Source organism: Nymphaea colorata, chromosome 7 (assembly GCF_008831285.2).
Source record: "Nymphaea colorata isolate Beijing-Zhang1983 chromosome 7, ASM883128v2, whole genome shotgun sequence".
In the NCBI taxonomy this organism is placed as follows: domain Eukaryota; kingdom Viridiplantae; phylum Streptophyta; class Magnoliopsida; order Nymphaeales; family Nymphaeaceae; genus Nymphaea; species Nymphaea colorata.
In genome coordinates this window covers 20,116,477-20,137,814 of record NC_045144.1, presented here as the reverse complement: position 1 = coordinate 20,137,814, position 21,338 = coordinate 20,116,477, and the positions used below count along the sequence as shown (strand labels likewise).

The 21,338-nt window shown below is 37.3% G+C and overlaps 1 protein-coding gene and 1 long non-coding RNA gene across 4 annotated transcripts; one reads left to right on the top strand and one right to left on the bottom strand.

Moving 5' to 3' along the window:
• Positions 1-403: 403 nt before the first annotated feature.
• On the top strand, positions 404-1,935 carry LOC116257979 (uncharacterized). 2 transcript variants are annotated; one of them, XR_007573923.1, is made up of 2 exons: positions 404-528; positions 1,524-1,935. XR_007573923.1 is itself a non-coding variant. In XM_031635024.2 (2 exons), exons 1-2 carry the CDS (start codon positions 462-464, stop codon positions 1,733-1,735), a joined length of 300 nt encoding a protein of 99 aa, XP_031490884.1. In that variant the 5' UTR covers positions 404-461; the 3' UTR covers positions 1,736-1,853. The 2 variants fall into 2 exon arrangements, 1 of the variants encoding a protein (XP_031490884.1); XM_031635024.2 differs by having other exon boundaries at positions 404-549; positions 1,524-1,853.
• Positions 1,936-8,200: 6,265 nt separating this feature from the next.
• On the bottom strand, positions 8,201-12,750 carry LOC116257320 (uncharacterized). Of its 2 annotated transcripts, none has more exons than XR_004173346.1 (3): positions 12,656-12,750; positions 11,677-12,509; positions 8,201-8,543 (listed from the first exon to the last, which is right to left on the bottom strand). It is a non-coding gene; the product is annotated as an uncharacterized LOC116257320 (long non-coding RNA). The 2 variants fall into 2 exon arrangements; XR_004173347.1 differs by having other exon boundaries at positions 11,677-11,862; positions 12,656-12,670.
• Positions 12,751-21,338: the final 8,588 nt, after the last annotated feature.

Here is a 21,338-nt window from a genome sequence, read left to right as displayed (position 1 = left end):
GGGGACGTGTTTGTTCGGGTTCACTTCTGCCGAACCTGGTTATGTTCAGCACACAGTATTGGTGCACCAAAATTTGGTGGTGATCCAGTATAGTTTATACGAAAATACCTCCCGTTAACACAAAAGAAAAAACTTTCTGAGAAGACCAAAGTGAGAAATCGAAAAGAGGTGAAGGTAAAATGACAAACAGCCTTCAAGTCAGGGCCATTAAAGGGTGACAGAGCCATTAAAGGGTGAAGGTATACAAGTAATCAATGGGGCTGGTTGTTATGCATCCAGTCTCTTGCTGTACTTTTCATCCATATCCGACAAAAACTTTTGAAAAGAAATATGATCAGATTCAGATTTAACTGCGTCGTCTTGGTTGAGTCTCATGCCATCCCTATAAATAGATGTCGAGGGATGCCATTCTGCACCCATCCACTCTTCCTCCAGCAATTGTGAAGCAATTTGTATTCACAATGAAGCAAGCTTCCTTCTCCGTCCTCTTTCTTGCCGCTCTCTTGCTGCTCTCTGTGGCTTCGGCAAGTGATGTGGTTGAAAAACAAAGTATGTTTCCTTCTTTAGTCTTCTTTTGCTTCTTTCTTCTCTCCACACCAAAAAAGAAGAGAAAGTAGATTAGATCACGTCAAGCAGCCGGTTGGCGTCGAACCGCCAACTGCATGCATGATAGAGTTGCTTGATGAGACGCCGACAATAACAAATTTGTGGCTGTTGTTAAAGTAGTGGTGATCCGATCAATACCTCCTCTCCAGATCTCTCTATCTCTCTAATGCAAACTACACACGCGCATGCACATGAGCACGCAGATCGGTATGCTCAATGATACATATATGCTCGTTAGAGTTTTCTACTTGTATCCGACTTATCTTTAGCTATACTCTTTCCTATGGCAAATTTCTTGAAGAACCAAAAAAATAGACCTGCTGCCATCTTAGTAACATGCGCAGATCTACCTCGATTATCGGAGTTCCAAGTGTTTGAACGAGAGGTACCAGGACACAGGTAGGTATTGATGCATCGGCCTCGTCTTGGAATATAAGTTATCTTGCAGACTTGAAGTGATGTAAAGAGGTGCATGACCACTTAAATTACCACCACGCATAGACGATGCATGTGCCTCTTCGGCCGGGCTCATCTGGCTAAAATAGGCTAAAAAAAGAAATGAAACACTAGTTTTGTGTTTCGGTGGTTTGGTAAAAACTGGCTTTGGAAGGATAACCTATGGTGATAGTGATAGTTTGTTTAATTACTAATAAGTAAACCGCCTTCTTAATAAGTATAACCAATGTTTCTGAAAAATCTGTTTCCAAACCGCCCAAGAAAGCAGAAAAAAAAAAAAAGTGTTTTGGAGGCAAAATGCCATGCATCCAAACACTTCGATAGTCGTATTAACCGGACCACTTACTCGAGTTACGTATGATGCACCCAGTCCACAGTATTCTGCCATTTGTGCATGTAGACATGCATGAGATTTATTGATTGGCTGACCACTTTCCTGATCATTATGGCTATGGATGCAGACGAAAAGCAGGCGACAGGCGATCTTCTTTGTGGAGTCAGTTGCCACAATGGCCGATGCTGCGGATATGGTGAGAGCTGCTGCTCCGGCACTGGATGCTGCCGATCAGGTCAGAGATGCTGCGGCCATCTTCTTTGCTGCAATGTTGAGGAGTATACTGCGTTCGTGAATGCTCACGCTGTCCCTAGCAGGATAGCATCCATTGCAAACTGAAAGCTTCTCATTTCTGATCTGTTATCGTCTTCATCAGGATGATAGCAGTAACTTATGGTGCATCTAAATAATAAAGCCAGCGCATGCTTATTGTCTGCTGGGACAGCTTGCATGCAGGGTGCGCCCCTTCCTAGTTCTTCTTCCTGTTAGCAACAAGCAGTGTTTGCTTCTATCGTGTTTCCTTGTGCTATGAAATAAAATACGTTCTGTTTGATTAGTTCAGTTGCCTTTCTTTTATGACACACACATGTGCATAGATACATACATTTTTATCCAGTCGGGCCGGGCCGGATGCCCACGAGTACACATAAAAATTGGATAAAGAAAGTTGAACCTCGATTAATGTACTTAGCATTAATGTGCTTTGGGAAAGATACAAAGACATGCAAAAGCATCAAAATCATTCTCACACACGCTTTAATGCCCAGGCCGTTGGGTTGGATCCAGCCTCAAAAGAGGACCCGAACCCGTTCACCCTGACGGTGGAGACTTTTCTTGCCAAGAAAAGACCGAGTGACTCTTGGTTTTCTGAAAAGAGAAAGAGAGGCAATGTCAGTTAAAGAAGGGGCATATATTATTGACTGGGAAGCTTACAGCTATTCGTCAGATATAATTGCGGAAGCGTTCTGCTAGTCCTCGACACATGCTTCATCCACATAATGCCGCTGACATCCACCGAACATTAAGAGTTGATGTAAATCGTCCACTCGTCTCTCATGCAGTCTCCAATCGGCGTCACAGCCTTTCTCTAACATCAATCGGGTGAGGTCTTCTGTCGTCGATGTTCATTAATCCGGTCTGGTGGTGTTGTACTGCATATGCATATGCGACAGAAACTTTTTCAAAGAAATCAGACAAAGGAAAAAAAAAACTGATATTTAATTAGAAAATTCAAGAAACGATATGTGATCACATTCAAATTTGGATCACAATTAATTTTAAATATTTTATATTCAATGTTTATAAGCATTGAGTCAAAAATTTTTCAAGTTTTTAAATTTTGACTCGAGCCGAAATATCGTTTTTTAAAATTTCTATGCAAGATAGTTCAAATTTTCTAAAATTTACATGTAAATTTAAAAAAAAATAAGGTAAGTCAGGACCCCCCTAATTTAGAAAAAAATAAGGTAAGTCAGGACCCCTCCCTTGGCTCCGCCCTTGAATGTCTATATATTTTAAAAGTTTGTGACTATGCAGTTTATATTTGGTTTACAAGTCAAGATTTGGATTCACATGTGAATCTAACAATCATTTGGATTGGATTTTTATTGTGAATTGCCAAATGGCCCCATCAAGAACATACTATGAGTGTTTTATTAATCTACCCGCAAAGATTGTGGTAGACTTATAGACACTAAAAAAATGGCTGATCCACCGACGCGTAGAAAAATGAATGTAGGTGAAAGGCAACTTTTACTGATGTTCAACTTTAAATGTCAGTGAAGATTAATTTTTATCGATGTCCTCGACATCAGTGAAAAAAACTTTCACCGATGCTTGTCACTAGGATGTCGTTGAAGTTGAACTTTTTTGACGTCTCCTTCAAAAACATCGATAAACATGTCACTTATAATAAAGCATCAGTGACAAGTAGCCTTTCCCGTTGTGTGCTGCTAGGGTGTTATTTGGAGTTGAACTTTTATCGACGCCAAACTCAAAAACATCGCTAAACATGTGTCATGTTTACGAACGCTCAAAACAAAACGTCGACAAAGAACATTTTACTGACGTCAACTTCACAATCGATAAAAAGAAGTAAGTTTTACCGACACGTGGTCATGCTCACATTGCTAAAAGTATCTTTCACCGATGCTTTTAATTAAACCATTACCTATGTTTTTCATGCATCAGTATAACTCTGCTCAAGTCTTTCTTCTCTTTTTTTCTTCTTTCCACTTTTTCTTTCTCCTCCCTCTTCTTTCCACCAACGTTTACCGAAGTTTTTGGGCAATTGTAGGTGTTCTCATCAATTTTTTACATCTCAATGATAAAAAAGAAGGTTGCTCAAACTTAATATTAAGTTTTTTTTTTTTTGGTGAAAGATTTTAAGTTATGATATTCTTATATGGTAATGATTTTAAGATTTTCCCTCAAGTTTTGTGCTTTTGCAATCCAGCCTTCTTCTCCAAGCAGTGGAGATCGTGTCGCTAAAAAAGAAAAGAACATTAGCTGCTAGTGAAGTAGTTATTTTTTTCTGTTTTGTTCATGATTTTGCTACCTTCTTTTTTATTCTATTTGGTCATATCTTCTCTATCTTCTTGTTTGTCTTATTTGCTTAATGTCTTATCTATCTTCATGTTGTTTATTTTATTTGGTTGTTATCTTTGCTTTCTTCTTGTTGTTTCCGTACTAAAGGTAATTTTAGGTTTCCTGTTTCAGGCTTTTTTTCAATTTTGCTGCAGCTATCTAGGTTTCATATAAATGCAATGCACATGGATATGGGTCGATAAAAAAGAAATTAACAAATCTTCACTGACGCACATAATTGCATCAATAAATATGTTACTAACTCTCACCTGTGTCACTGTGTGCCTATAAAATGTTTTACCGATGCCCAAAATGTGTTGATAAAGGGTCGATAATAATTTAATTTACCTACGCACATGATGCATCGGTGAAAAACTCCACACCGACATGTGCGTTTGAATGTCGATGATAGTTTTCACTGACATTGTCTTGATCGACCACCTCGACCGTTGATAAAACTTTTACCGACGCATAGCCATGTTTTATAGACGTCGGTAAAATTCTATATTGACGTGTGCTTGAATGTCGATAATAGTTTTAACATCGATAATGCATATCCATGTTCTCTAGACGTTTTTCAGCTACCGGTAAATCCTCAGTTTTTTATAGCGAGAACAATAAAACGAGGGTCTTATAAATATTCCACAATCTTTGAACGGAATCTTTATATCATGGAACACTCATCGAACCTTTAAGTGAATAGGAGAACTTGATTTGGTCTGGTACTTTGAAAAAAAATAGATAACAAATCTGTGAGCTCTTGCCAGGACAACAGTTACCAGCAAGTGCAAAAGAGTCATGAAGGAGATTAACGCATCAAAGTGAAAAAAAAAAAAGTTATATCAAATAAGTCAGATGAATATATATATATATATATAGCAGCTACCCTCCTTATTTATGCTTATACCCACCGAGGCGAGGGGAAAAACCCTCTGGCGAGGTCCCATGGAGGGAGACAGCAGTTTCCTTTTTTTTTTTTGAATTTTTGTTATTTTTTTTAAAGAAAATTTGTTTGGAAAGGGAAACACCCATTTTAATTTATTATTGTAATACTCTTTGAAACTATTGATGAAGAGATGAAGCATGGGTGAGCCCACAAATTTTTTCTTAGGGGGCCCAATTATAGTTTCAAAATTTTGATAGGTACTGAAATATTATTTTACAAAATTTTTATATAGGATACACAAAATTTTGTAAAATTTATATGTAAAGTTAAAAAAAATTTGCAGGGGGGCCAAATAACACCCAAAACATGAGTGTGGATTTGTTATTCGTCCAAAACTTAATTAAATGTGTATTTATAATTATTCTTGAAAAGTATATAAAAATTTGAAAACGTATGAAAGTTTTATTATTCTTTTTGTTGGATATATATGGATCTCCTCGATGCTTCTAGACCAGGCGAAAGTTTTTTTGAGATTCAAAAGATTCCCAAATATGAAATTGGATCAGTATTTGGCTCCAAAAACAAATCTAGATAAAAGTTTTTGAGGTTCAAAGGGTTTAAACTCGAATTTTTTTATAATACAAATTAATGAATCCAAATTAACTTATTTGTTTCACTAAAAATGATTTTAAAAAGCAATATACAAAGCATCACTTCAATAGTTGCCTCTCTTTAGAGCGGTAAAAAAATGAACCACCCACCTCGAATGAAAAAAAGAAAGAAACCGCTAATTAGCCTACGTTTGCTGTCCCCTCTACTCTTCGGAGAATCACAATGAATTTTGTAAGAGGGGATGCCCACTATATAATATTGAGTTCAATGAAGATTATATACATTATCTTTGCTTTTTCTTCGAGAGATTCAGCCTTCAGTTTCTAAGTTGGTCTTCGTTGACACATATGGCGGCCAATGGTTTCTCTTTATCTTCCCTGGTGTGGTTTCCATCATCTCATTTGATTTCAGTTTCTAAGTTGTTCTTTGCCCATTGTAGTTAAAAAGGTAGCGTAAGGCTTAGAAGTTTTTGAATGTCACCCGGTTCTCAGTAGGACAGGTAGCAGCTTTGTAAGAGATATAATCTCTCAATTGCCTTGTGTTCTCTATGATCTTCTAAGCTCAATGGTTTCAGTCTCACCATTTTCAACTTAATGGGTTTGATCTTAGTCTCAGTCACATTGAGTTATCATTTTCATTTCTTTTTTTAATATTCTTTATAACCAAACTTTTTTTTTTAAAATTTTTTTCCCTTCCTCTCCTTCTTAATGAACCAACTAAATTGACTTCTCTTTTTCCTTTTTTTCCCCTTTACATGGGGCAGTTTATTTATTTTTACATTAACATCTTTAAATATTGTTTCGTATGAATGTCGCTTCAGATATGAAAATATTTGAACTAGTGCCCTTTCAGAAATTTTTTCTTGCGCAGCCACTGCATGAAGGCCCCCACTGCAGCAACCCTTCCGTTAAACTCGAACATGTGAAACGAAACTATTATCCGCCAACAAGTAGTCTGTCTCCATGCTTCCAGTTTCACTTTTGAAGGATTCCAAAATGATATAAACAAATGGTGATGAAGGTAGATGGGATCATATCCTGATTTTATAATTTCTACTTCGTTCAGTGAACGAAAACTTGAATCTGATCGTTAATCAAGTTCCAAGTGGTGTTAAATGTGTTCTTGCATTAGAGATCTGATAAATCGAAAGAAAAGAGGAAAAGTTGGCTTGTTGATGACCGTTACTTTGTAATACATCATTGACTTTGGGTTTAAAAATGTTTGCTGTGGGTAAATTAAGCTTCGGCATCCGGCCGGGCCACCAACGGGTACTTGGTACCCGGCTGGATTCGGGCCCCAAATGAAGGGCATCCGGCCGGCCCGATACGTTATCGGGCCAGCTCGGTTGGACCCGACAAAACCCAGTTTGGTCCCATAAAATTTTTAATATATATTTTATTAATTTATATATATAATTTTAATATTTTATTATGATTAATTATATTTATATATTATTCTATATTAAAAATATATAATTTTTAATTTAACCGAGCCGAGCCGACTGTCCATACTTAAAGTAAATGCTCTAATGAAATTTGACTCAAAGGGAGAGAAGGCAAAAAACGCCGGTCTGGTGCTTCAATCGGCAAGTCTTTCCTTTATTGTAATGAAAGAATTATACAATCAGGATCGTTTGACGGTCGCAAATTTTGACTGTATAAATAAAATTCTGAAGCAAAAATTCACCTGAAATTAGAATTTGAAAATTTCATTTTTAGTTAAAATTTTAAAAGTGATGAATTAAAACTATGGTGACAACATGTGCCTTAAGCAGAGATGAAAGAATTGTGGAATTCTGAAAATCACAATTCCACGCTTAGAACAGAATGGTAATTTCAGAATTTTGATTCAAGAATGAGTCGACGATTTTGAAATCAAATATGTGTTTGATTACACAATTCTAGTTTCAAAAACATGCCCACCTCATATTGTGACGGCCACCCATTCATGGCTAACTTCAGTGCGCGGAAGATCAACAGGGATCCTAACTTGCTTTTTGAACTTTCGTCCAAATTAAAATTATATATTTACTCCACCATTCTTAAATTAATTATTTGACAAACTAGTCATTTAGTTTTCTCAAAGTTGACAGCCGTTTTACATCAATAAGGTGGTACTTTTGTAAAAACTCTCTCTGGTTTGTGAATTCTCTTTCTTTTTGTGTTCCTAATTTTTTTTTTTGAATGCATTCTCTCTCTCTCTCTCTCTCTCTCTCTATTTCTGATCATAATATCTTTTTTGTGAAATCTCTCTCTTTCATTCTGCAAGTCCATATTCAGCTGATGATTTCTTAGATTTTAATAGTGTCTTTATAAAAGGAAAAAAATAAACGGCTCTCATAGCATATGATAAAAAATCAACATATTTCATAAAAACAGCTTTGTTATGATAAAAATAGTTTTTATATATACGTATTAAGATGTTTATATTTTATTTAAATTTTTTTTAGCAAAATTAAGGGGTTTGGTTTATATATATATATATATATATACACACACACACGATATTCACACACGCAGAATAACTGTTGCTAAAAGGTAAAAACAGTAGCTAAAGTTTTTCATCTGCCGCCGAAACAACAGTAATTAATGGTTTTTAATCTTACGATCAAGTAAGAATTTGAAGTAATTATGCTACAAACTTGCAGCAACGGATTTTTGGCTTTGCATGGCAGGATCTTGGATGTTGCAAAAAACATGCTTCTTTCTGTAGTGTAGTGATTTGGCAGAGCTTAACTAATTTATTTCATTCCACGCGACATAAAGCGTACAGATAAGGTTCTTGCAAAATCAACAAGAACCAGGACACACATACCCTGCATGCATGCTCGATTGTAAGCATGCACGCTTACTTTATTATTGACAAGCACCTTCGCTGCTACCATTATCATCAACATGCGTCAACACCGGCGAATCAGGAAGCCTCAGTTCTGAGGGACAATCGTCTCTTTCAGTAACTCAGCGTACTCCTCCGCCGAGCAGCATCGGTTGGTGCAACAAAAGTCTTTGCAGCACACGCCATGACGAAGGCAGGTAAAGCAATGGCCTCTGTAATCCTTCTTATCTGCATCCATATTAATGATAATTAGGGAAAGCACATTGCATTGGGCCAAGTAACATGCAGTTTTAGATGTCACAAGTAACATTCAAACGCCGTCTTCTTTCTTTATCCAAGTCGCCTCTCTTCTGCTACCAGCCTACCAGCATGAGGACGTCTCAGCTTCTGGCACAAGGAAGACGACTGGGTTCCAGTCCGTCGGGCGTCTGCTGCTCGTCGGTAGAGACAGAGGGGTCGAGGTTTAAAAAACAGGGGACTTTATGAGGTCCAACGAAAAAAAAAAAAAGAGGAAAAATATTCGTCGCTTAATCTTTCCTTTCTTTTTGACATTTCTCCTCTTTCTCTGCTAGCACTGCAGTGGTCGTTTTCGGTAACCGGCGACCATTGTGCATCGACAAATCAGCAGACAAAAATCTGATGCCTCAGTTCCCAGAAGCAGCAAGCGATTGGAACGAAGGGAGGCGGATGGCGAACCTCCCATTCTCTGGTTTTCTACCGAGGGTTTAAATTCACAGAGAGGAAACAAGGAGGTTCCCGGGGCTTACAATAAGCATACAACAGTGGGCATGATCTTAACACAGCGACATACATGAGTGCGCAGGCGGTGTTCATTATAAACATCACAACCACCACATAATAACATCACAGGCACCACAAAAGTCTAACAAGGATTCAAAGAACCTGGTTCTCATACTAATGTTGGGGAAAATGCAGCGGGTATCGTGTTTAGTGTTAAAAAGAAGGAGAAGAAGAAAGAATAAAACCTTACATAGGTTATTAACGGGTTTGCTTTTAGGAAGAGCGGCTTGAGTAATCTCTCAAGATCAACCCTAAGTATAAGATTAACAGGGTTTTTATAGAGGTTTCCCGCCGGGAGAGATTTCAGCAGTTTTCATTTCATAACTGCAATAGGACCCACTGAAACTTTGGCCTTGAAGCCTCAAAGTGCCCGCTGAAACTTTCGCTCTATAAAATCTGCTACACCGGCAGTCTTCTTCTCGTTTTCCAAATGAAGCGTGTCATGGTGAATATAATATAACTTAATTTAGCCTGAATCTGCCAGTGATCATCCCTATGGTTGCATATATCGTATCACATTAACCTAGCAGGAAAATAAATAAACTAGCTAGCTGGCTGGACAAATTTCCTATATGTTAAATGAACACTACCACAAATATAAATATAAATATAAATCTAACTATATATATATATATATACATATATATATATATATATATATATATATATATAAAGAGAGAGAGAGAGAGCCAATAATTGATCATAATTTAAGTCCGTGACCATCGCCCACGACGGGAAGGCAGGATAGTACAAGGATGTGAATAATGACAGTGCGAATGAGTTTCGAAGGTAAGTAAGTTGGCCGGCTGCAGTGGGAAAAGGTGTTTTGCTGAAGAATGACGGGCGCCTGAGAGTTGTTGTGACGCGTTTGGCATCTAAAAAATTTTGTTATGGTAACTTAGTTTAAGATGATATTATGTAATGCCTGATATAAATTATTTCATGTACTTATATGCAGGGGCGAAACCAAAAAATTTGAGGACCGAATTAAACTTTAAAAATTTTAACAAAAGCCAAAATATAATTTTTCAAAATCTTTTATACAGGCCAAGTAAATTTTATAAAAAATTACATGTAAAAGAATTTTTCTTTTCTTGAAATTTTGAAGGGGCTCAAAAGCCCCTGCCAGCTCTCACTGTCTTTCATATTTTCAACTTAGTTTTTATATATATATATATATATATATATATATATGGAAATACAGAGAGAGAGAGAGAGAGAGAGAGAGAGAGGGTCGCCAATAATTGGTCCCACGCCCAAAGCCTATGTTTATGAAACTTTTTTTTTTTTAAGTTTTCCTTCTCTACTGCAGATGGGCCAGGCATTTACGACAAAGAGATAAACCCTAATTGAGGTTTCCTTCTCTATTGCAAATGGGCCAGCATTTACGACAAGAGATAAGCCCTAATTGATGGGAAAGTAAGTTCTGTAAAAGTAAAATCAACAACCAAAAAATTACAATAACACCAAGCTAACTAATGTTCTAATAATAGATAAAACTATAAATGACAGATACGTAGATCAAATTTCATAAATAAATAAATATATCAAAATCAATGGCTCGTAGCTTTCGAACATGAAGGATTACAAAATTACATTCACATCTTATTCTTGATGCTTTTCTTTCCACGAAATTTTCGACCACAGTTACGAAGCTGGATCTTGAAAAATGACCAGTGCACCTTCAATTCTGAAAATGCGAGATTTTAAAGGATGGTTGCATATATCAAAGATAGCAGATGATAATATTTTAGGATATTGTAGATGTGACACTTCAGTTAGAATGCAATAAATACAGACCACGCGAAGATAAGTTTAAGAAGTTGTAGACCTTAAACCTGTTTATATTTACATCCAATTTAGAATCATTAGATTTTAGATGTGATCCAAAACGTACCTACTTCTATCTAAATACCCAACTCTTGTACGTGTATCTAAATACTGAATTTGCTTTATTTACATATAAAAACTACTAGTGCCCCTCTAAGTTTGAATCTTAAAATAAAAGTGCCCTATGCTGTACCTCTCCTTAATTCCAATACAATGTTACTAACCTTGTTATGTAACAAATATTAGAGAAAAAGCTGCAAAAAACCAAATCAAGCAACATGCAGGAGATAGAGAGAGAGAGGAGCAAGCTGGGAGAGGCTGTTCTGATCTTCAAATGGTGAGACTCCAAATATCAGACACCAATAGGAAACAGCCTCAAAGTAATCTAAATCATTCTCTCTGTACTATACGTCAAGCAACATGGAGTGCAGATGTGAGGTGTGTGTTTGACATCAAGAGTGTCACCAACACGGTAGAGGCAAAGCCACGAAATTCGAGCTAAGATGCAATAGACATAAAATGTAAAAGCTTTATGGGCACAAATATGTAAATGAGAAAAATTGCTTATAAATATTAACACAAAATAAGAATTTTTTAGTGTCCGTGTAGGGAGGCAATTGCCCACACCTGCCTCGGCGCCTGCAACAGGGTAACAAGTTCTACTCTTGATGGGCTAAAGGTTTTGAATGGAAAAGGAAGAAAAGGAGGACTAGAGATCAGGGAAACATACTTTTATTCTCATGTAGTGTACGTGCAAAAGCCATAGAGGACAGCAAGAGAAGGGCAAGAAAGAGGATTGAAAGGGAAACTCGCTTCATTGTTTGTAAATAGCAACTGCAACTGCAACTGGTGGAGGAAGACTGGATGAGTGCACTGCAGAATGAAACCTCCTCCGTCATCTATTTATAAGCGTGACCTGAGACTCAGTAAGAGATCTACCTTTTTAGAAAGTGAGAGAGAGTGAATGAGGGAAGCTTGCTTCTTGGACTAAACAACTAAAAAAGCACGACCTCGTGAGAAACTACTATTCAACATCAAGTACTGTATATTTGACGAGCTGCAAAAGGAAAAGATAAATTTGACAACGGCAAATTGAAAGCAGAACAAACAACTGGGTAGTATAGATGTGGCACCCACTATTTTGAACTCATGTTTTTTCCAATATAACCAACATATGATTATTCTCACAAAAAAGAGCAGTGTAGCAGTTTCAGAGTGGGAAAGGTTCTCAAATACCCACCCATTTCTAATCTCCTCTTCGATAAAAAACTAAAAATTAAAAATAAAAACAAAAAGTCAAAAATCTGCCCCTAAAATCGCTATAAATCATTGCTATAAACATGGCTGAGGGAAGATTGTGCAGTCGGCAGCCGGCATCTGCGGTCTCTCTGTCTCTCGCTCTCTACCACAAAGAAGACCTTCACCATCATTGGCCTTTTCCCTGGCGCTTTGTCTTTCTTCTCTGTCTAATGAGAAGAACAGTTGATGTTAGCTGGCCACAAAAGGGATAAGAGGACGTGTTTGTTTGATTGCAGACGCCCGGATCTGCCGGACGGCCCGGACCTGGTTATATTCAGCACACGGTATTGGTGCACCAAAATTTGTTGATTAGTATAGTTATCACGAAGATACCTCGATTCGCATCTTTTTGGAAAGACAGAAATGGGAAATCAAAGAAAAAAAACAGTAAAAAACTATCAAAGACAAACCTTTTTAAAAATTACTAGAATGTCTTCTAGGTCGCCTTCCTGCACGCAACTCAATCTAGCGATCTGCCATTCATTCAAATTCAAATGGTTGTATGTACAACATCTACTTGAAATATATATATATATATATATATATATATATATATATATATATATAGTTGTGAATTGTGAAAGAGTTTTGCTAGTGCTTGACACAAGCTTCATTACCTAATGCAGCTGATGTTGATGTATATGGTCCACTCGTCGCCGATCAGCATCAAAGTCATTCTGTAGCATCAATCAGGTGGGGGTGTTGTGTCGTGGATGTTCATGAATCCGGCCACGTGTTGTACTGCATCTGCCGACAGAAACTTTTCAAAAAAAATCAGACAAGAAAAAAAAATTGATATTTAGTTAGGCAGATTCAATTTAAGTTTCTCCTATCAGATTCAGATTTGGATCATAATTAGTTTTAAATATCTCATATCAAATGTCTATATATTTTGAAAGCTGTATCTATGTAGTTTAGATTTTGTTTACACTTCAACATTTGGATTCAAATGTGAATCACACAACCGGATTTGGGTTGGATTCTTGTTGTGAATTGCCAAATGGCATAATCAAGAATATACTATGAGTATTTCATAAATATGCCACAAAGATTGAGGCGGACTTATAGATACTATAAAAAAAAGACTGATTAAAGTTGAGCTTTTATGAACATTGAACTCAAATTCATCGGTAAACATGTTCACTTTTACTAACGTTCAAAACAACATCCATTTCGCAATTGATCAGAAGAAATAAGTTTGACGGACACATGGTCATGCTTACGTCGATAAAAGAACCTTTAGCAATGCTTTTCTTGTGTCAGTAAAAGCTTCCCCGACTCTACTCCGTTTGAGCTTTCTTCTCTATTTTTTCTTCTTTCCTCTTTTCTTTCTCCTTCCTCTTCTTTCCACCAACATTTATCAAAGCTTTTGAGCAATTGTAGGTGTTTTCATCAATTTTTGATGTCTACATGATAAAAAAGTAGATTGCTTGAACTTAATGTTATGTTTTTTTCCCATTTGTACAGGATTTTAGGTTATCCGTTATTGATATTGTTTTAGGGTAATGATTTTATGTTTTTGCTTCATGTTTTTGTGCTTTTGCATTCCAGCATTCTTCTCCAAGTATCAGAGACCGTGCTGCCAAAGAACAAAAGAGCATTTGCTGCTAGTGAGGTAGTTGAAATATTCTATTTGGTTCATTACTTCTCTATCTTCTTGTTTATTCTATTCTATTTGGTCATATTTTGTCTATCTTTTTATTTTTTCAATTTGGTTCATGTCTTCTCTATCTTTTCGTTGTTTATTTTATTTGATTCATGTCTTCTCTATTTTTTTGTTGTTTTGATACTAAAGGTAATCATTTTACGTTTTCTGTTTCATGTTTTTTTTTCAGTTTTGCTGCAGTTATATATGTTTGATATGCAATGCACATGAATATGCGTGGATAAATATATTACCAATGCCCAGCTATATGTCGATAAAAAGTTTTACTGGCACCCAAAATATGTTGGTAAAAACTTCCACTGGCACCCAAAATATGTTAGTAATAATTTTATTTACCTATGACACATCGGTGCAAAATTTTAATTCTAAACCGACATGTGCACTTGAATGTCAGTGATAGTTGTCACTCACATTATCTTCATTGTCTTGTCGACCACCTCGAACGGTGTTACATGTGTTAGCCATGACACATGTTTGAAACATTTAGCGACACATAGCCATGTGTTACGTACGTTTTTTAGCCATCGGTAAATCCTGAGTCTTTTGTAGTAAGAACAATATAACAAGTGCCTTATGAATATTCCACAATGTTTGATTTATTTTTTCAGATAGGTTCATAAAACACTCAGACCATTCCTACTCCCATATTTATAAACAAAGGAAATAATTAACTAAACCTAAGTTTTAAAAGACTTATATATTGTCTATATAATTGACATTAGTGCTAGTCGGTATTCTAGGATTAATTAATGAATATATATGTGCATAAATAAATTAATATATTCATTATATATGCATTAATTAATTCATAAATATATATGCCGACTTGAGATCTTCCGTCTGAAAGCCCCGTAGATCAGAATGAATAACTCTCTACCGAGTCTTCTTCATAGGCTAGCCAAGTATTTAATAACAAATTTGTATGGAGAGTTTTAACTAAGGGCTATGGGCCGATAATCTTGGATCCCGCAAATCACTTCTTACTAACGATCGCCTCTCTGTTTCCAGAGTCCTTGACGGTGGACTTCTATCTGCATTCAGACATGCGACTTGCTTGGCAAAGGCGATCCAGCAGCGATGGTTGGATATGGAACACAGAAGCTGCTCCTTTCTTTTGTTTTGTATTTTTGTTTTTGTTTTTTTTTTAAATTTCTTGTTATTTTTGTTTTTTTTTTTGAATTTTTAAGTTGTAATCATCCCAAATTTTTCAAAATTTTATATTTAGCATTTTCCCAACATTTTTGTGATAACTTTACGACAACCTTCAAGGATTTTTGGCTTCCAACACTTCAATTTCTCTTAACTATGGTCAACTTTTTCTTTTATTTGACTATGAACCATATGTGAGACTTATTTGTATCTAATTTTAGACTTTGGACAAAATGTCCAATCTCAGTTTAGACTTATTCTATAATTCAAACTGGGATCCAATTCAAGAACTCATACAAAAGCCTAGAAAAAATTCTAGGATCCAAATCTAGATCCAATGCCCAGCCCTAGATCTAAAACAGAGCCCTAAAACCAAAGCTAGATTCAAATACTAGCCCCAGATCCACAATAGATCCCTAGATTCAAACCACACACAAAATGGATCTATATCCAAATCCAAATTTGAAAACTGGATCCACAACAGAACTTTAGATCTAGACCGTAATTCAAATATCAATTTTGCACTCATTTGATCTCAATTTGTGCCTTAATATCAATCCAGGTCCGATCTGAACCCAAGATCCAAAGTTTAGATTCATATCCTTGATTGGTTCCAAATTCTTGATCTAGATCCAAATTTAGATCGAATTCCATGTTTTTACCTTAATTGAGATCAAAATCTGAGATTCAAAACCAAATATGAGTTTTAGATCAAAATTCGAGATCCAAATCTAAAAATATTATCTTTGATCAATTCTAAGCTTTCGATCCAGCTTCAGCTTCAAATATGAGAGCTAGATCCATTTTCAAATCCAAATATAAGTCACACTTCATTCCAAAGTCCAAGTATCGAGGTATGATCATTTTTTAGATGGAAATATTTTTTTATTCAAGATTCTCAAAATACCCTTGTTTTATGAACATATGTCAAAATGCCCTCCGTTTTCACGAAATATCATTTCATTTCATAAAAATACCACAAATACCCTTTGTAGGGTGCACAAGTAACACGCTAACCAAGTCTGGTTTAGCCAATCTAGGCCCAGGCAAGCCAGGCTTACGCGCCACCTTGGCGCAGCCTGGCCTGGCCTGGCTTGGTGGGTTCTAACCTGTTACTGCCCAGGCGCGATCTGGCATGACCAAGCTAGTCATGCAGCCAGCCATCACAGGCCAGAATAGGTCTGTGGCTGGCCAGCTCAGCCTGTCTAGGCCTTCAAGACTTGCAGTGGGTCAGGCCTAGGCTGGCGAGCCTTGGGTGGACAAGCTGCCTCTGGCATTATCAACCCTCATATCAACATATTTTTTGGACAAATTTGATCTTTTTTGTGTTTTTAAGTTATTTTAAGTCAATAATAACTAAGTGATAGTTAACTTCATTTAAAAAAAAAAATACCACAATCCCCTTGTGTCTTCTTTCTCTATAAATACCTCATCATTTCTCCAATAATCTTTTCAAGCCTTTGGTTTCTCTCGTCTCTTCTAGATTTCTTCTTTCTCTTCTTCTTCTTCTTCAATTTTTCTCTCCTTCCCTTGAAGCGCCACAAATAATAGAGTTGCTTACATGGATATAACTTCCACAATATCGGATGACTGAAGTTTTACCCAATTCAATGGCTATTGGACCCCAGGCCAAATTAATTAAATCATGCACTTATGTACGGGAACAAACAAAGGACGTCTACTTTTTAATTATATGGTCTTCTCGTTACAGTAATCTCCATCTCTAATTATTGAAACAGATCACGAAGCAACCCTACAAACAAATAATTAGCAAATTTTTAAGCTCTTCAGGACAAAGCTTTTAGATTTTCAGTCGTGGAGAATCCATCCTTAGTTTCTTAATAATTCATATCGTTTTAGAATCTGTCGACAAGGACGATCGGATTTGTGTACCTTATGCGGTTTTTCTACTTAAATAATTGCTTATGAATCGGAAGAAAATGGAAATAGAGGTGCATTGGATGCCGAGTACATTGGAATCAAATTAATTAAATCAAGAACATTCTGATTCCAGCATATCAATACGTAAGCTTTTTGTTGTGGTTTTGGTTCAATCTATAATAGAGGGATCGATCTCAACACACGATATACGATAGCTGGAACGATGCACAACTCAGAGGATGGAGACAAACAACCATCTCGGATACCTCAAACGGCACAGTCCCACCCTTGTTTTAGTTACTTCATGGACGTCTTACACCTTGTCTCACAGACTCACACCAAGAGTTTCAATACGTTTCACGGGTTCCGGATTCACTTTTTACTTGATGAAAGGCCAACGATATTTTTTACTATTGGAGGCCATCGTCTCTCTCTCTCTCTTTCTCTCTCTTTATATATATATATATATAATATATATATATATATATATATATATATATATAAATGAATGAATGAAAACAAGTAGCCATTTGTAACACACCAGTCATAATCTCTTGTCTTGAGCTCCTTTGCCAAACTGAGAAACCATTGAAGAGAGAGAGAGAGAACAAAAACAAAAACAAAGAGAAATCCAAGCCAACACCCATATCTCTTATGTTACTAAATCTATTTTGATATCTATCAATATAATGATTCCCTTGTTTTTGATTGTGCTTGATCCACATCATTACAGCTTGACCTTTTGCATGTGTTACCTCTACGTTCATGGTTATTTTGATGTTTGTGTTATTAGTTTCTCGTTTATTTTACTTTTCTTACTTTTAGGGATTTTTTTTTTAATTTACTGTTTTTTTCCATTCTTTAAACTTGACCGTATTCAACTTAGGAAGAGACCTTCCTCAGGGTTTGACACGGTTTAATTTCATCAATACATTGTCATATGTGAGTGACCAATGCATGGTTCAACTTGTTCTCGATTCTGTAAACATGCCTTTAAGTCAGATCTACTAGGCATAGGTCATCTTAGATATATGTATTTATACATTTTAGGGTGAACTAAAAGACCAAAACCTCTATCTATACTTTTCCTTTTTTAAGGTACAAGGTTTGCTTTTAGTGCCTTGAGATACTACCTTGACCATACTTCAATTTGAGCATTGGTGACTTATCTTTTGCAACACAAGAAGTTGGCGTCTCTAAAATTCAAAATAAAAACTGACCGCCTATCAGCCCCTTTCCCATCGATTGCACGAACCCTTATATATTTAACTTTTAACCTCTTTGAGCGCTTGAAGATGTCAAGCTAACGTTTGGCTAGCTAGCTAATTTTTCATACCAAATTAACATTAATTTCCTTTGATGTTGGTGGAGGAGGAGCCCCAGCAGATCCTCCCCTCTTGAATTACGACTGCTGCCTGCTCAATGGACGTATGGTTAACAGAGAATGAAGGTTTTCAGCTGTCGGTTCTTCCTGTTTGATACTGAATGGCACACCTCTATCTAAATCTATGGAGTAGCGAATTGATCTCAAAGGCTAAGTGCATGACAAAATGTGCTGCACATGTAGCATAGGATGAGAATCAAGTGTATATATATATATATATATATCTCTTTATTTCTACTGCAGAAAACTTTGGCAGGTCACATGAATCACGTCATGGGCACGATTCTTTTGGCATCAACGTGAAAGCGATGAGTCGGGGGAAATGGAATTTAGTGCATCAAACAGATACCCTTGTCACCCAGTGAGTGAGTGATGATACATGTGTTTTTGATGCAGTGCTGGTGAAATAATTACCAGAAAGCGATGAATGGGGGGAAATAATACGTTTGTGGGAAAAGTATTTCCAAGTGAAGGGGTGGCCAGTTTTTTCCCTCGGAAAAATGGGTTTAGGGTCTGTGCCGACGATGAGACAGACGGAAAGGGCGTTTTGGGAAATCCAAAACTAAGGCGCTCTTATCTTTGTTCAAATTTTGGATCCAAATTTCATATTTTTGGATCCATTTCTTTTTTCGTTTTGAGTGGAGGTACAAAGACACCACGTGAGTGGAGGTACAAAGACACCACGTTAAGTAATTAGGAATCAGTTTAGAAAATTAGAGAAAATGGGGGAAAAACACTGAGCATAAAATTAGAGAAAATGGAGGAAAACACTGAGCATGTTCCTTGTCGTTAAGGCTGGGCATCGGACGGACCCACCTAATATCTGGCCTTGGGCTTCAACTTATGCCCGAGGCTCGGCCCGGCCCGATCATTAACGGGCCGGGTTGGGCTTTTTCGAGTTAAAGGAGTTGAAGAACATGGGGAGAGAGACAAGTGAGCTTGGCACCGGCGACCCATAGAAACAGACGCTTAAGTTGTAGCGGTTTGCAGATGACAGGGGTGGAGAGATATAGGGGAATGGTCATGTTCTGGCAGACCTCGAGCAATGCGCGCCGCTCGGCTACCTCAACATTCAGTTTTTTGAAAAAAAAATGATGTCGGGCTTCTCGGGCCGCCGAGGATCACAACGGCAGGCCCGAGCCCGACCCGTTAATTATCGGGCCGGGCTGAGCCCGTTAACCTCAGCCCTGAAATCATTATTTCAAGGCCCTGGCCCATGCCCGTAACGGGCCGGGTACCGGGTACCCGGCGGTGGCCCGGCCCGTTGCCCAGTGACATGAAGAGTATCAATTCTTAAATACGGTGAAAATGCAAAATTACATTATGTCTTTACAAAATAGAGAAGCTTATTACGTATAGATCGGGCTCCACTCTTAGGCCTGAACAATACATCGAGTGGCTCGGATTCAACTCAGTAAAGTTTGTCTCAAACTCGAGTTTGAAAGGATTCATTTCATAAACAAGTCGAGTTTGGGTTCCATTTTTAATCAAATTTTGAGCTCGAATTCACTTAGGTTTACTGGATCAAACTCGACTCAGACTCGTGAGTAAGAGAAAAAAACATGGCTACATTAATTTCTTTGTTTCTGATATTTGATTCAGGGTCCCATTCTCTTCCCATTGATTACACTCTTCCTCTCTATCACACACATTTAATTCATTATCCTCTCTCTCTCTCTCTCTCTCTCTCTCTCTCTCTCTCATTTCATTCTCTTTTTCCATGGACAATGCCCTCTTTTCTCTTTCATTTTTTCATAGTCATTATTTTAAAGTTTCTTTTGCCTGGGTAGAAAATTCACTGCAAACTAGTTTATCAAAGAAAAACTCGTTTTGCAATGCTTTTTTATCAATACAAAAAAGAAAATAAAACCATCCTGTCTCAAAGCATAATCAGCTTATGTTAATTCCTATATATTCACATATTGGAACACTTTATTATATATTTGGACTTTGATTGGCACCAAAATGGTATGAAATTCACCTAATCTGTTAGGTAAAACCAGTGAAAAGGAAAAATAAGTTTAAAAAGTGACAACATGTATAGCAATATAGGTGTGTGAGACAAAAGCTCATGATTATACATGTGTTGTAACTCCAAAATTTTGAAGGTTCAAGATATATATATATAAATATTGCTATTAGGTATGAATCAGTGAAAGGAAATGCCGGTCGCCTTCCCCCTTTTTGCCGGCATACCAGCGGCAAGCCACCGGCTGCAAAAGGGAGCGCGACCAGCAGCGAAGGGGAAGGCGACCATTCTTCCACTTCTTATTTAAAATGCAGGCAGGGGACTATGTACATCATCTCATCCGTGAGGTAGAATATGTCATCTCCATTACGTAGGTAGAAATCCCCATTTCGTATAGATGAATGGACTGGACAACTAAAAAAGTTGCAATAATCAACTGCGACCACCACCGCCGAATCTCTGCTCTCCACTTGTATATGTCCCTTCTTTAACGAGACACTATTTGTATACGATCTCGTGAAAAGCTCCAGAGAGCTTAGGCTCCATACCTTTTGACAAAAGAAAAAAAGGGTATGCACATTAATGGAAAAAATGGGGAGCATTAATAGATGTGAATTGTGACCTCTTCAGTAGATTTGGATGTTGATAGCTGATCTTAAATCCATATTTCATTAACCATGAGGTCCTGGTCAGTGGTGATATCTCTCTCTCTCTCTTGTTTTGCATCTGTCTTTTTCTCCTCTCTCTTTCAGGCCTCATTCTCTCTTTGCAGCCGGCAGCCGGCAGTCGGCACTATAAGATTTGGATTCATATGTGAACCTAGCAATCTGATTTGATTTGGATTTGAATTGCCAAATGGCCCCATTAAAAATATACTATTCTGTTTCATGAATCTGCGACAATGATTGAGGTGAACATTGTAATGTCGGGCCGGGCCATTCACAACGGGCGAAAGCCCGACGTTAGCAAATTGCGGCCTGGACCCGGGCCCATTCCGGGCTGGGTACAGGGTACCCGCCGCGACCCGGCCCGCACGCCCAAGCC